Genomic DNA, 14,478 nt, shown 5'->3' on the forward strand with positions numbered 1-14,478 from the left:
TCCACAACTGGCTCTAGGAGTCCTCACAGATTCTGCAGATATGATTTAGATGCCACTATTTTATAATTAATCTTTTTGTAACTTTAAGCTAGTGTCCGGAGCTCTTTATACCTCCCAACCATCTTTCCACATCACTTGCCGCAAGTAATATATATCATCAGCAATAGCAACCAGCCTGGTAACAAGGAATGAAGGCATGTACACAATGTACATTACAAAAGCAATGATTCAGAACACACATTTTTACATTTGTTTCTAGAAATACAAAATGGCAATGCCTTCCTTTATTTATTTAATTTTTTATTTATTTAATTTTTGAAATAATAAAAAGAAACAAAACATGGACTGACTATGATCTCCACCACAGCAATAAGCAAACATAAGCTGCATATCCAGAGATTTGGGTCTTTATTAGAGGATCTGTTCTTCAGCCCCTCTGTTTCCACCACAGGAACCAGAGGGTAATCACAGCCATGGGGCGAAAGTAGTTTTAAATTATTGCCGGTACTATTGCCATAACCTTTATCTCTCTCTTACTTCATGCATTTTAAAATTTTATGGGGCTCTTGCAGCTGCTTCCTTTGCCTGACATGGTGCCCTCTCACCAGGACTCCCAGCTTGCTCAAAATCTTCATCACTGGGTGTTTTTCTGATTTTCTGTGCTAACCCTTCTTCGGTGTCCCTGTCTTTTCCTTTGAACTAAGAAGCTATTTTTTTCATTGTTACTTTGACAAAAAATATTGTTCTAGTGTTTCTCTCTGTTTTGATTTAAAATAGATCATTGATAGATATTTCAATAACTTTGAAAGTGTTTCAGTCAACTACAAGAACATGTGGAACTTCATTGGTGTAAATTATTGTTCATCTTGTTCTGATGCCAGTCTTGACGTCTGCTGACCAGTTGTGGAAATCGTTAAGCACTTTTGTTCTGTGCTGTTAAAACTGAAATAATAATAATAATAATAATAATAAAATAAAATAAAAACACAAAACAAAACTGCTTACTCTGCTACTGATTTTAATCTGCGCTTTCAGCAACGAACGTAAACACATAACGTGGGGTTCTCTTTTCGAAGGCTGGACACAGAGGAGGCCATCGGGCTCTCTATGAGGGGGTGGGAGGGGAGCAGGGCCGGAGTCTTGAGGAAGAGAGAGATGCCCGGTCAAAACTCATATATATGAGTCACGTCCGCTTCAACTTCCTGAGAAAGAAGAGCCGATGTTGGGTCTTTTTCACCAGGTGTGAAGTGTTCACGGTCCAGGAGAGGTCAGAGGAAATGTGGATACCCAGAAACTTAATGATGTCCACACGCTCCACTGCCTCTCCATGTATGCAGAGAGGAGTGTGCTCAGTCTTCCTGGACCTCCTTTAATCTACTATGACCTCCTTTGTCTTGCTGATGTTAAGAACAGATTGTTCTCTGAACACCATTTTGTGAGACTCTGGACCTCTTCTCTGTAGTGAGTCTCACCAATGTTGGATATGAGACCCATATCATCCGCAAACTTCTCAAACATGTTGGTGGGATGGATGGCAGAGCAGTCCTGTGTGAAGAGGGTAAAGCGAGCAGGGCTGAGACCCAACCCTGCTGTGTTCCAGTGTTGAGGATCAGTGGTGAAGATGTTGACTTTCCTATCCTCGCCACCTTGGGCCTGTTGGTGAGGAAATCACTAATCCAGGTGCAGAGTGATGCTAACAGACCCAGGCTGTAGAGCTTCAGGGCCAGCACGTTCGGAAGAACCTTGTTAAAGGCTGTGCTGCAGTCCACATACAACATCCTAACCTAAGTGTTGGGCTGCTGCAGGTGAGTCAGGACTGTGTGAAGTGTTATCGAGACAGCATCCTCCATAGAACGGTTCTCCCTGTAAGCAAACTACGACTGTCCAGGACGGAAGGGATGGTGTCCTTGATGTGCTTTAGGAGGATCTGCTCGAATCACTTCATGATGACTGGGGTGAGAGCAACGGGGTGGTAATCATTGAGGCAGGTAATGGTTGTTTTTTTGGACACAGGCACAATGATGGAGGTCTTCAGGCAGACAGGAACTGTGGAAAGCTGCAGGAGCAGGTTGAAGAAGTCCAGAAAAACTTCTACCAGTTGGTCTGCACATGATTTTAGTGTCCAACCTAACATCTTATCAGGACCCGCAGCCTTGTTGATGTTGATCCTCCTCAGGGTGGAGGTCACTTGGTGCAGCTGCAGCGTAAGGAGCTGATGCTGTGGCTCTGGTTGTGGAGGGTGAACAGTATTTCTGCTGCTTGGAGTGTCGAAGCGTGCAAAGAAGCTGTTCAAGGTGTCAGGCAGAGGTTTAAGGTCTGTCGAAGGATACTATGACATATAATATGAGAAGCCAGGAGTTGATCCACTGATCTTCTGCTCAGTGGACGACTGCTCATCCACCCATATCATGTTTAATATCCACCAAAAACTTTTTAGACCTGTTAACTGTAAGTTATACCAGATTATAAACTCCTGATTATAAACACAACATTCAAGCTAAATCACTCATCTCGCTTCACACATCTGGGGAAACACAATGTGAACCATGAGCTGTAATAGTGGAGCAAGACTGATGAGATGGATGAGGAGAACGAGTCCAAGTTGTGACACGAATACAGTAAGTCAGAGCAATAAAACACTGGTTGTTTCATAGATCTTTTCATCTATAGTAAAAAAAATAAAAAACACCAGCAATTTTTAGAAATGTGTACTAATAACATTTTGAAAAAAGCTAAGGCGTACCGCTTGGTTTGAGTGTTCAGTAGGCTGTTGTGTGACCAGTGTTGCAGCTTCAACAACCAGTAAAGCTTCCGCATAACTACCTCAATTTTTCTGATCTACCACATTCCTTAGACTTCAGTGGAAATAACTAAGATTCAGGGGAAAAAAATATTTTTATGGTCCTTGAAGAAAGACCTGACATGTTTAAGTTCTGGACGTAATTAATACAAATTCACCTTTAGTTTTGAAAATGAAAACAATCGATGTATGGCATTAGTTCTAGTGTTAACTTTCTTGTGGGTAATTAAGATCTGGGGATCTAATTAGCTGTGACCAAGGATGTTGCAATACTCAAATAAAATTTAAAGAAGTCACATTGTTTGTCATTTTCTGCAGCTGGCATGTTTCATCGTTTTGATAACATGAGCTATCTATAGGCGGAGAATGGATGGATGGAGTCACATATAGCTGAGACAAACAAAATCACGGACTGACAGAGAAACCGTTTCAGAGAGTTCTGACAAATAGGTAAATGATGATCAATGTAATGGTTTTCAGTGTGTTTTCCTTGTCAGGACTGAAAGACACAACAACAAAGAACAGAGTGATTCTGTTTTGTTTAACTCTGTTGTGCTACATTGTGATACTGCTTGTGAATGTTGCTCTTATTATGACTATCATATTGGAAGAAAAACTTCATAAACCCATGTATATCTTCCTATGCAACCTGTGCATTAATAGTCTGTATGGAACGGCAGCCTTTTACCCCAAATTTCTCTTTGATGTCTTGTCCAACACTCATGTCATATCTTACATTGGTTGCCTGCTTCAGGTCTTTGTTATATATTCGTATGCAAGCTGTGATTTCTCTATTCTCACTGTGATGGCCTACGACAGATATGTGGCCATATGCCGTCCACTGGAGTATCACGCTTTCATGACGAAACACAGAGTTGCTTTCTTAGTAGGTGTCTCCAGACTTGTACCTTTTCTCTGTATGGCTGTTGTGATTGTCATGACCTCTAAACTGACATTATGTGGCTCCCAGATAGAAAAACTATACTGTGAAAACTGGTCTGTCCTAAAACTTTCATGCAACTCCACAACAGCAAATAATATTGTTGGATTTATTGTTATAGTTTTCTATTTTGGTCATGATCTTTTCATTATATTCTCCTATGTACAATTGGTAAAGTTTGCTTTGCAGTCCAGAGAAGGCCGGAAGAAGTTTCTGCAGACATGTGTGCCACATTTATTATGTTTACTTAATGTCACTGTTGCTCTTCTTTTTGACCTTATGCATGCGAGGTATGGATCAGCATCTATTCCACAGAGTGTAAAAAACTTCATGGCTGTACAGTTTCTGATAATTCCACCTATTCTCAACCCTATTGTATACGGTCTTAAACTGACTCAAGTTCGCTACAGTTTATTAAGTCTGTGTAGGTGCAACAAACAGGAAAAAGGATTAAAATGACGTAATGTGAAATTATGTTTTCATGTCAGCCATTCTACCTAACAAACATAACTTGCTCACAAAACAACATTATAATATTAAAATAACACCAAACAAACCCGGCTCTTTGTTTTTGGTGCCAGATTTTAGTTAATAGGGGAAATATATTTTCTGGGTTATTCCAACACAAAGTTATTTGAACATTAAATTCAAAGCTTTGTAAATCAGACACCAGACATTGCAATATCAATTGACCATAGGTGATGCAAATTCCAGATATATAATCACTAAAATAAATAAACTGACTTTAAAAAAAGCTACACGGGAAGCTTTACACTATGGGCATATCTTTACTGTTGTTTGTTTAAATGTTAACATCACCAGCTGCAATGCTTAATTAATGGCCAGTCTATATGGGAATTCCTTTAAAATATTTCTAAATAATCAAAAAATTCAAATAATTACAAATGAATTTAACAGAAGAATAACAACAGACTCCCCCTACGTCTGCTTTGATTTTCTTGGCTTTTGTTCTTACAAAGCAGCAGTGAAGGCAGCAGCTGAAATTGTTGACAATAAGCAGATTTTGTGAAATGACAGCAGCTTAAAAGATACACACAGAGTAGGTGAGAAGTCATCCTTTACAGAAGTATTTGTGGTATTGCAGCCTGGCCTCTTGGTACACAATGAAATAGACCCAAACAACATCCTCAGTGTGTTCTTGTCCCACCATGTTTGTGTCTTTTGTAGATGAAACAATACTTATAATCCAGCAAACCAAAAAAAGGTGAAAGCAAAAATGAAGTTTAAAATAAAATAAAGTGTTGAAAGTACTGGGTTGCACAGGACACAAACTGTGATTTATTATACTCCGTACCATCCAAATAAAGACTACTACACACTATTTGTAAAAATTTAACAAATACTCAATAAATGTTTATTTCAATAAGTTATTATTTTTGTGTCCTGTGCTGTACATGGAGAACAAAAAAACAAACAACAATGAAACAGCACATCATAGCCAAGATGCCATCAGAGGATCAGTCAACTCATCATGTTCGGTGTTTTAGAGGAAATACAATGGGACCCCTTTAATTTTCCCAGACTAATGGTTAACAAAAAATAAAAATAAATAAATAAATAAATAACATACAGCAGTATTCAGGGTTGGTAATGTCAACTTTAGATTATAGCTTTCATTTAACTGCTAATCAAACCTAATGGTCACAGAGCACATGGACCACCAGCAGTTTAGTAATGCCAGTTTTTATACATAAACTAAACACCAGATAATTATGGAGATGTGCTGGAAAAAGTGCAGTTTTCAGGAAAATATGTTTCCATTTTATTTTTCTGGAAACAAGAAATACCCGCAATGTCTATCACCTATCCGTAGTCATTTTATATATATATATATATATATATATTATACAGTGGCAGGATGCTTTATTTCCTGGCAATTGGGTTCATTTGTAATTCCAAGCCATGTGGAGTTTTATCATATCTCTAACCTGGCATTTTATTTCCTGACCTTAACCAGGTATGTTTTTTCTAAACTTAACCAGGTACAATTTTGTAGTTTATTTTAAACTGTAATTTATTGATATGATGACAGTCATTCATGCATATATGAACTCTAGTCCTAATTTAAAAGTAAAAATAATAATTTAAAATAGGCGTATCATAAATGTAGATTATGTGTGTAGGTATTTCAAAAATAAGAAATACCTACATACTAAACATAAACATTACAAGAAGCTTTGGTTTCCAAAAATGTAACAGTACTTTCCTGGTCGCTGAGTTGGAAGAGAATTAGCTCAGAACATTTTCTGTTGCTGCTGGTCACACTTTTACTTTATGTGGGCAGATTGTCCTCTGGAGATGCATTCTCCTGTCATGTAGTTCTCCATACACCTAACAATAGAGACTCCACAGAACATACTCAATGTGTCGATCGAATGCTGACTGGCTTAAAGTTACCTCAAGGGTTTGGAGTCAGATAGGTCTTAAGTCCAGCTGAAAGCAACTGATTTCTTAACAAATAGGTAACAGTGCCAGATATCTCAACATATGGGCCAACAGCACCTCTTGTAATAATATTCTCTGATTGCAATCCATACTCAGCTTTATGAGTACGAGTACAAAAACTCTTTCCCAATGCAGAGCAAAAACCAACAGGAAAAGTAAAAGCATCTACATTTAAAGTTGATCCATATTTTTAATAAAACAGGTAGATGCATATTCAGAGATGTTATACCCTAGCTAGGGAATTCCTAATGCTGGAATCTGCTGGGCTGCCAGATTCCAGCACATTAAAGGTTTGACCACAGCAGTTCACCAGTCCAATGACTTGAACCTGGGTCCATTGGATCCGAGGTTAACTCTCTAACCAGTATGCCACCATAACCACTTTAAGCATTACACAGAAGTATGCTAAAGGCCTAACTTAACACAACTTCTTTAATTTTATTACCTTCATTTTTCCACATTTTCACTACAACATGGTCACCTCTGATTTTATTTGCCCAGTCAATAAAAAAATAACCTTAAGATTCTTCTTTGTCTTTCTTGTTTGGTTGCATAATTTTTTTTCCTTTTTTTCTTCTTTAGATTTAAACTTTAAGCTACCATGTGGTGGCACATCATGAGAAAAGTGAATGGTTTCTCTTAGATTAAATTATTTGACTCCCTAGAACAAGTACACACATGGTGTATTGGCCTGCATGTGAGATGATGCTTATATATGACAGTTTGAAAGACTAGGTAACCAAATGAATAATACATCTGATGTAATTTTCTTTTCACTTTCTGGTTTCAGTTTAACAGACAACTATAGATTCATACTTGTCTTTCTCACTTTACTATGTCATTGCTTAATTTTAATGGTAAATGTGTCTCTCATTTTAACCAAAATTTTGTATAGAAGCTTACATGAACCTCTTTTTACATTGCTCATGTCTGCAGTGTACAGTCATATGTGAAGCTTGTTTGATGTTTTGTACTCTAGGTATGGATCAGGATCTGTGCCACAGAATGTAAAGAACTTCATGGTGATAAAATTTCTCCTGATCCCACCTGTTCTCAATCCCTTTATTTACGAATATACGGTGATGGTATATCGGAGGTTCAGATTAAAAATGCCACATTTAAAATCTGTAACACCTCAAATGTGGAATTATTGAAAACATGAGTGTCTAGTGTCATGTAAACATGCTCAATGAATTAAAGATGATGCTCATCCTAGGCTGGCCTTTGGTGATATTTTGGGTATTTCATTAGAAGATATTCATTTGTTTATTAGGTTCTTAAGTCACTGTTGTCCCACTGAAAGGTGGTTTTTGGTTTGAATTTTTTTTGGGGTCTTTCTTTGTGCAGTTAGCATGATCTCTATGCACATATGTGGATTCTTTTCAGGTCCTTCTGCTTTCTCCTACACTCTAAAAACTGGCATGTTTGGTTAATTGCTGTTTCTTAATTCTCCCTATAAGTGAGTAGTTGTTTGTCTCTCTGTATTGGCCCTAAGATGGACTGGCAACCTATCTAGGGAGTACTCTGCCTCTCGCCTGATAGCTGGAGGGATAGGCTCCAATCTGATGATCCTGAGTTGGAATAAGCTGGTATAGCCAATGGATGGACAGATGATGAAATACATGTCACTTCAAATTTACAAACTCACTCACGCATGTTTATTGTAACCTTCTTGGACTGGACTCAATGGAAACCAGCAGGCCTCGGGGAGCCATTCCCACTATACAACCAGCTAAATATGATCCAGTGGTCAGTGTATATTGCTTTCTTAGAGTGGCTTGCAAAGAATAAAACTTTCACACTGAAGAGCAAATACGCAAACACACAAAATAATAATTAGCAGGACACCATATTTTTTCAGTCTGTTATTTCTATTTTGCGCCGAGTTTTAACAGTGACTCCAAGTCGCCCAACTTTTATAATGAGTACCTTAGAGGGGATACTACTGTTTTTGTTTTTAAATTGTTGTATGCTGTAACTATGGTGGAGGTGGTCAACAGGTCATTAACGTCATTCTCCCCTGAGAGCAATTAATTAAGTACCATCACTCTGGAGAGCTGGTCTGAGCAATAACCCACACAAACAAATTCTTTAACCACAAACTGTAGCCAACTAGAAACTTACTGACTCCTTATATGCACTGTATAATGTATAAGATATTGCAAATTGCTATTAAAAAAATGACAAAATGTTTATTTTGGTAGTTAATCTTATTTGGAGTGAAGTTTCAATTTTAAGATTCTGTAATTCAGCATTAATCCACTGCAACCAAACCATCTTTTTTCTGATGGAAAACAGTGGCTGGAGCTGCTACCATGGTGAAAGGCAGTCCATCAGTGAGACAATCAACCACTTGTATTCACGCTCACAGTTAAGGTGAATTTAGAATCATCACCTAATCTAACATGCCTGTTTTTGGACTGTGGGATGAAGTCATATAACCCGGAAAGAACCATCATATGCACGAGGGGAGCATACAAACGCCACAACAAAAGGCCCCAGCTAAGGTTCAAACCAGGAACCTTCTTGCTGTGATGTACCAGTGCTAACTGTAACACCACTGTACATAACTGATAAGAATGCAAACATACAAAAGTAAAGTCTTTAACATTTGGATTTTTCCTTCATCTAAGTCCACAGAAACAAAAATCTACCATCACAGTGGTTTATAAATGTCTCTCATAAAATCTCATAAAACCATCAGGTGAAAAATAAGATGAGAGTTAGTGGTGACCCTCAATTCTTATTTCTTATTACTGAGCACAAAATCAGTACCCTGAACAGAAAATGTCAGGGTACTGATTTTAAGCCAAAATCAGAATCTAACAAATGGCTCTAATAGGTATTTCATGCTGGTGAGCTAGTTAGCAGAGTCACATCCCATTTAGAAAGTTTCTGGTGTGAATCTCAGCTGGGGCCTGGGCTTCCTCCCATGGTCCGAAATCCTGCATGTTAGGTTAACTGGTGATTTCAAAATTCCCTGTTGGAAAGAGTATGAGCACACATGGTCATTAGTCACTACGTTGGCCCTGCAATGGATTGCTGATAATAGCCCTGACCCTGAATAGGATAAAGTGAGTACAGAAAATTGATAGATGAGGAAGGTCTCCATAGTGTTTTGTGTGAGGCTGAAACTATTATTTATAGTTGCCCCAAAACTAAAGCATCCACTGATTCTAATGACTTAGAAGGTCCAACTCCTAATCATCTCCTGCTGCTTAAGTCCAAGCCTTTGCTAACACCAGGAGTGTTTCAAAGGGATGACCTACAATGGAAACAAGTCCAGTACATGTCAAATCTGTTCTGGAAGCGCTGGGTAAAGGAGTACTTACCTCAACTGCAAGAGCGTCAGAAGCCGCAGAAACTTTGTTCCTTGGGACATTGTTGTCATTGTGGATGACTCTCCACCTCGAAAACTCATGACTGGTTGGAAAGGTGGTTCAAGTGGTCATGATAAAAGAGGACTTGTGCAACATATCAGCATTAGGACTAAGACTAACTACTTGGACAGACCTATCACAAAGGCGTGTTGTCTTCAAGAAGCAGAAGAGCCATAAGGAATAGCACTGACTGTAAGCAGATGTTGAGATATTATGTTGATGTGGACATTTGCTTGTATGAATGGACTGGGATTTAAATTTTCACAGGTTTGATAATTTTGGTCTACATTATAGATGTGTGTAAAGGCATTTAATCGTAAAGGGTTATTTTGCTAAGGAGTTTGTCTCCTAGATGTTATTAGTGATGTTTAGTGATTAGGGGCTGGAATTTAGGAGCCATACAGTATATGTAAGTAATTTCATATATGAGTATACTGTTGTGTGCACACATGGTGAGTGTGTCACTTGGTGTGTGTATTCCGTGGTTATAAATAGCTGCGCTCACCTAGATGCATAACCTGTCTTGGAGGATGTAGTGGTGGGGTGAGCTCGGGAGTGAAATTTTTTTGTTGACTGCAAAACAGCTAGAGACATAAATCATGCATCATGTCTTCTATGTATTATTTGATTCCTTTCATACATTGAATAATATTAAATGCATTATGCTACGTTGTGACATGGAAAATGGGAGGCCAGAAGTGGCAGAAGCCGACAGACTCAGTTGCAAAGTCCTCCTTGCACTCAGAGCCTGTGACCTTCTCAGTGTTGTTTGACCAATAGGTGAGGATATACCTCCAAGACACACCTTGAAAGGCTGCTTCCCTCCTTTACATAATAAGGCAGAAATGCATAAGAAATGTAACAAGGAAACAGAAATAAATACTGTTGGAGAAATAAATAGAGAAAGAAAATGCAACATTAAAAATGAGGACATAAATATGACTGAATAAAGAACGTGTCAATAAATGACTTAATAAATAAATAAAAAGTTATATGAAAATAAAATGTAGAAACAAATAATTTTGTGGATATAAAATGCAAAAAGGAAACTAATACAGAAGTAAATACAAGCAAAAAAAATAAAACAGGAAATTCATTTAAAAATGACCAAATAAAAAATAAATTAAACAGAAAATTACATGAGAAAGTAAATAAATAGTAAGGAGTATTAATCCAAAGTTAACTTAAAACAGATGAAAATGAAAATTATTTTATGTTACATTTGATAGGTTTCTTAATGGAAAGATTATTTTTCGATTTTCTTTCTTATAATTGATTGGCATTCCTATTTGTTTATGAGCAATTTTTATATTTCTGTATTCATTTTAATTCGGGCAGTTTTGGTCCTCCATAGTTCAGGTGAGGTCCTCAAATTTCAATATAGCCATTTCCGAAGTTTGACAATCTCTTCTCAACATCTCCCAAATGCAGGAGCTCAGGTTTTAAAAGGTAAATTATCATTAAAGTTGGTGAAATTATATAGACACAGGAAGCAAAAACTTACATTATTGCAGCTAATTTGTGAAAACAAATCTTAAGACTTATTTTATTAGAAAGAGTGTTACTGTCAGTGAGTGTTAATTCTCCAGAGTAAAAAAAACAAAGAAAAAAACAAGATGACGTGTGATGCCAGACAATATTAAAGTCTCTGAATTCTCCTGTTACCTAGACTAGTGGTGTGTCCACAGAACTGTTCAAGAGCATCAACTCCAAGTCAGACAGATTGACTGAAAGATGTGAGCTGGAGGTTTGACTAACTTTACCTGACATTATCTTTCCACAGCTAATTACATGCTGCTTTCACAGGGGTTATAAGACCAGAGCATGGACTTCTAGGACAAGATTAAAGCTTTGTTTAACAGCAAATAAGAAGAAATTTGTGTTACTGTTCTTGCTGAGTGGTATGGATAACAGCACTCTCCCTTTTTATTTTAAATTTACCATGTTTGTGAATATGGGACACTACTGCTTTATAGCCTTTACTTTTTGCATACTGCTCTACAGCTTTATTGTTTCTGCTAATCTCCTCATGATACTAGTTATATTACAATATAGAGTACTACACAAACCTATGTATATCTTAATTGCTTTATTATCCCTCAACTCTCTGTATGGCTCTGCTGGTTTCTTCCCCAGATTTTTAATGGATCTTCTGTCTGAGGCTCATTTGATTTCACGTCCTGCATGCTTCTTCCAGATTTATGTCATTTACACATATGCATGTAATGAATTGACCATTCTCAGCATTATGGCTTATGACAGGTATATTGCTGTTTGTCATCCTTTACACTATAACAGAAAGATGACTTTTAAAACTGTGGCTTTGCTGTCAGCCCTGGCTTGGATGTTTCCAGCATTGTTCCTCACATCATTAATTTCCCTGTCTGCCAGGCTCCCTTTATGTGGTAATGAGATACAAAAAGTCTTCTGTGCCAACTGGGATTTGAATAAATTATCATGTGTCAATACTGTGGTTAATAATGCTTTAGGCTTTCTTGTGACCATAGTTATAGTTTTTCTTCCCTTTAGTTATGTCCTTTACACCTATTTACGAATTGTACTTGTTTGTTGGAAAAGATCAACAGAGTTCAAGAGTAAGGTGTTACAGAGCTGTCTGCCCCACATGGTTTCATTTGTAATTTATTCCATCACAGGGTTTTGTGACATTGTCTTGAGCCGTTATAACCCAGAGGAGATGAACCCATTTGTGACTGTTATTTTATCACTGGAGTTTGTTGTCATTCCTCCAGTTCTGAATCCACTTGTCTATGGCCTTAAGTTACCAGATATAAGAAAACACATTGTAAGGTTGTTATTGTGGTATAAGAGATGATCATTTCGAAGAACAGAGAAACATTAATAAAACATAGATTTTGGTGTTGAATGAGAGCATGAAACCCATTAATAAGTTAAATAAGGATGACTAAAATCAGATTAGGAAGCTGTATGTCTTTTTTTTTTTAGAAAGAAAGGATGGCCTGAGAAGCAGAAAATACATTTTCTGGAGTATATTGTTGTACTGACTCTGTGATCTTTTACTTTAAAAATCTTAAACTACAGTAATCTTTTTACATTTACATGAAATATAGTTTTATTTTGTATGTAGATTTTTTTAATGAAAAGATCACTTAAAAATAAATAGTTTTAGGTTTTATGTATATTTTGATGGGGATAAGTTGTATTGTTCTTATTTCGAAACATAAAAATAAAGTATTGAGAAATAAAGAAAAAAATGAATAATGATTAGATTTATGTGAATTACTGAGTCTGATTTACTGGAGGTAATTTTTAAGTTATTGGAGTACTACTGAGTAGATGTTTCTTTTCACACAGAGGTGGTACTTAATGTTAAAGTGCATAATGTTAAAGTAATGAAGAACTGCGGCTTTACCACTGATACAATACTGAATAGATAATGACAATGATAGATAATGATTATTTAACAGCAAATACTCATCAACTACATATAGTTGTAGACAAAGAGTTAAGTATTATTATTATTAAACATAATTAGGTGATTCTGTAATCATTTGTTCCTCATATAAGTCCAATGTTGCCATATGCTATCAAATGTTATTTGTACATTGGGTATTAGCTGGATACCATGGAGAAACTTTAAGTCAGTGTTTAGGGATTTACTTGTGAAGCTAGAAAAGTTGACAATGATGTTAGCTATTCTATAAAACAATAAAAACTGAGCTTTCAGATGAGGAGAGAACCTGGAATGTGAAAATAGTTATGTTTTAAAACGAGGGACAAAACTTTTAAACATCCTTTCTGTACAGTAATTTATATTGAGAGTATAATACTTGGATCTGGAAGTCCTACTCTAAATATCTCATAACTTAACAAAGGCATATATATATATATATATATATATATATATATATATATATATATATACATATATTTTTTTTTTCCTTCCCAAAATCATAAAAATCTAACCTTTATGATGACGCCTCACTCAGGAATGTGATTGTGTCTGCCCTTGTGCCGAATTACTACTCACAAGCATATGTGTAAAGGTTTTGAGATTCCCCTGATAAACACTCAAGGAAATAAACTACTGTAAAGTCTTGTGTGCGATTTGTTTGATCGAAACTGATCTGTGACTTTGCTTTCCATGGATTGCTTTAAAGTGGAAATGAAATATGCAATTTGTCTCTGAAATTGCTCAAATATACATGAAAAAAATCCAGCCAAAGATCTGTTTTTAAAAGTAGTTAAAACACAGATATGATCTATTTAATTTCATAATTTTACCAAGCTAGTGAGTCATAGATTTGAATAATAACAAGCTCCGGTGCCTTTGCTGGGGTGTGTAGAATAAATTAAATCCATTCCCTCCCTAAAACAAACAAACAAAAATAAGATTACCTTCCGCTGATGCTGCTTCTTTGGTTAAAATTAAAATTTACCTTTTAATTTCTCAATGGATGACAGCAGTGTACATTATATGTTACACTGCATCCTGCATTTAGGATAAGATGTCTGAACCATAACCCTTTGTGCCTAACTAATAATCAGTACACACATACCTATTAAAGTTTTTACTATTTGTATGGTTTAGGATGGTATATTGATAAATTAACCATCTTAGTGGATATTAGTAAGTCAGCCAATACACTGAAACTTACTGAAAAAGAATAAATAAATATATTATATAATAATAATAATAATAACTTTTTTTCATGCTGGGGCAACACAAAGTGCTTTACATGAAAAATCAATTCACCCATATTAGAAAAAAACAAACAAAAAAAAAACCACAAATTAAAAAGAAATTACAGTTGCATGCAGGAACATGCATAAATCCCCCCCCCCCCCCCCCCCCCCCCCCCCCCATATTCGGTACACATCTCTTTGACTTCTTTCTCTGTGCTAAAAGTAGT

The 14,478-nt window shown here is 36.5% G+C and overlaps 2 protein-coding genes across 2 annotated transcripts; both read left to right on the forward strand.

The window, feature by feature from the left end:
* The first annotated feature begins 3,254 nt into the window (after window positions 1–3,254).
* Window positions 3,255–4,199, forward strand: LOC121649845 (olfactory receptor 52D1-like). Its single transcript, XM_042000947.1, has one exon. It carries the CDS (start codon window positions 3,255–3,257, stop codon window positions 4,197–4,199), a length of 945 nt encoding a protein of 314 aa, XP_041856881.1.
* Window positions 4,200–11,489: 7,290 nt separating this feature from the next.
* Window positions 11,490–12,419, forward strand: LOC121649846 (olfactory receptor 6N2-like). Its single transcript, XM_042000948.1, has one exon. It carries the CDS (start codon window positions 11,490–11,492, stop codon window positions 12,417–12,419), a length of 930 nt encoding a protein of 309 aa, XP_041856882.1.
* Window positions 12,420–14,478: the final 2,059 nt, after the last annotated feature.

The sequence above is a fragment of the Melanotaenia boesemani genome, chromosome 12 (assembly GCF_017639745.1).
Source record: "Melanotaenia boesemani isolate fMelBoe1 chromosome 12, fMelBoe1.pri, whole genome shotgun sequence".
Classification (NCBI taxonomy): Eukaryota; Metazoa; Chordata; class Actinopteri; order Atheriniformes; family Melanotaeniidae; genus Melanotaenia; species Melanotaenia boesemani.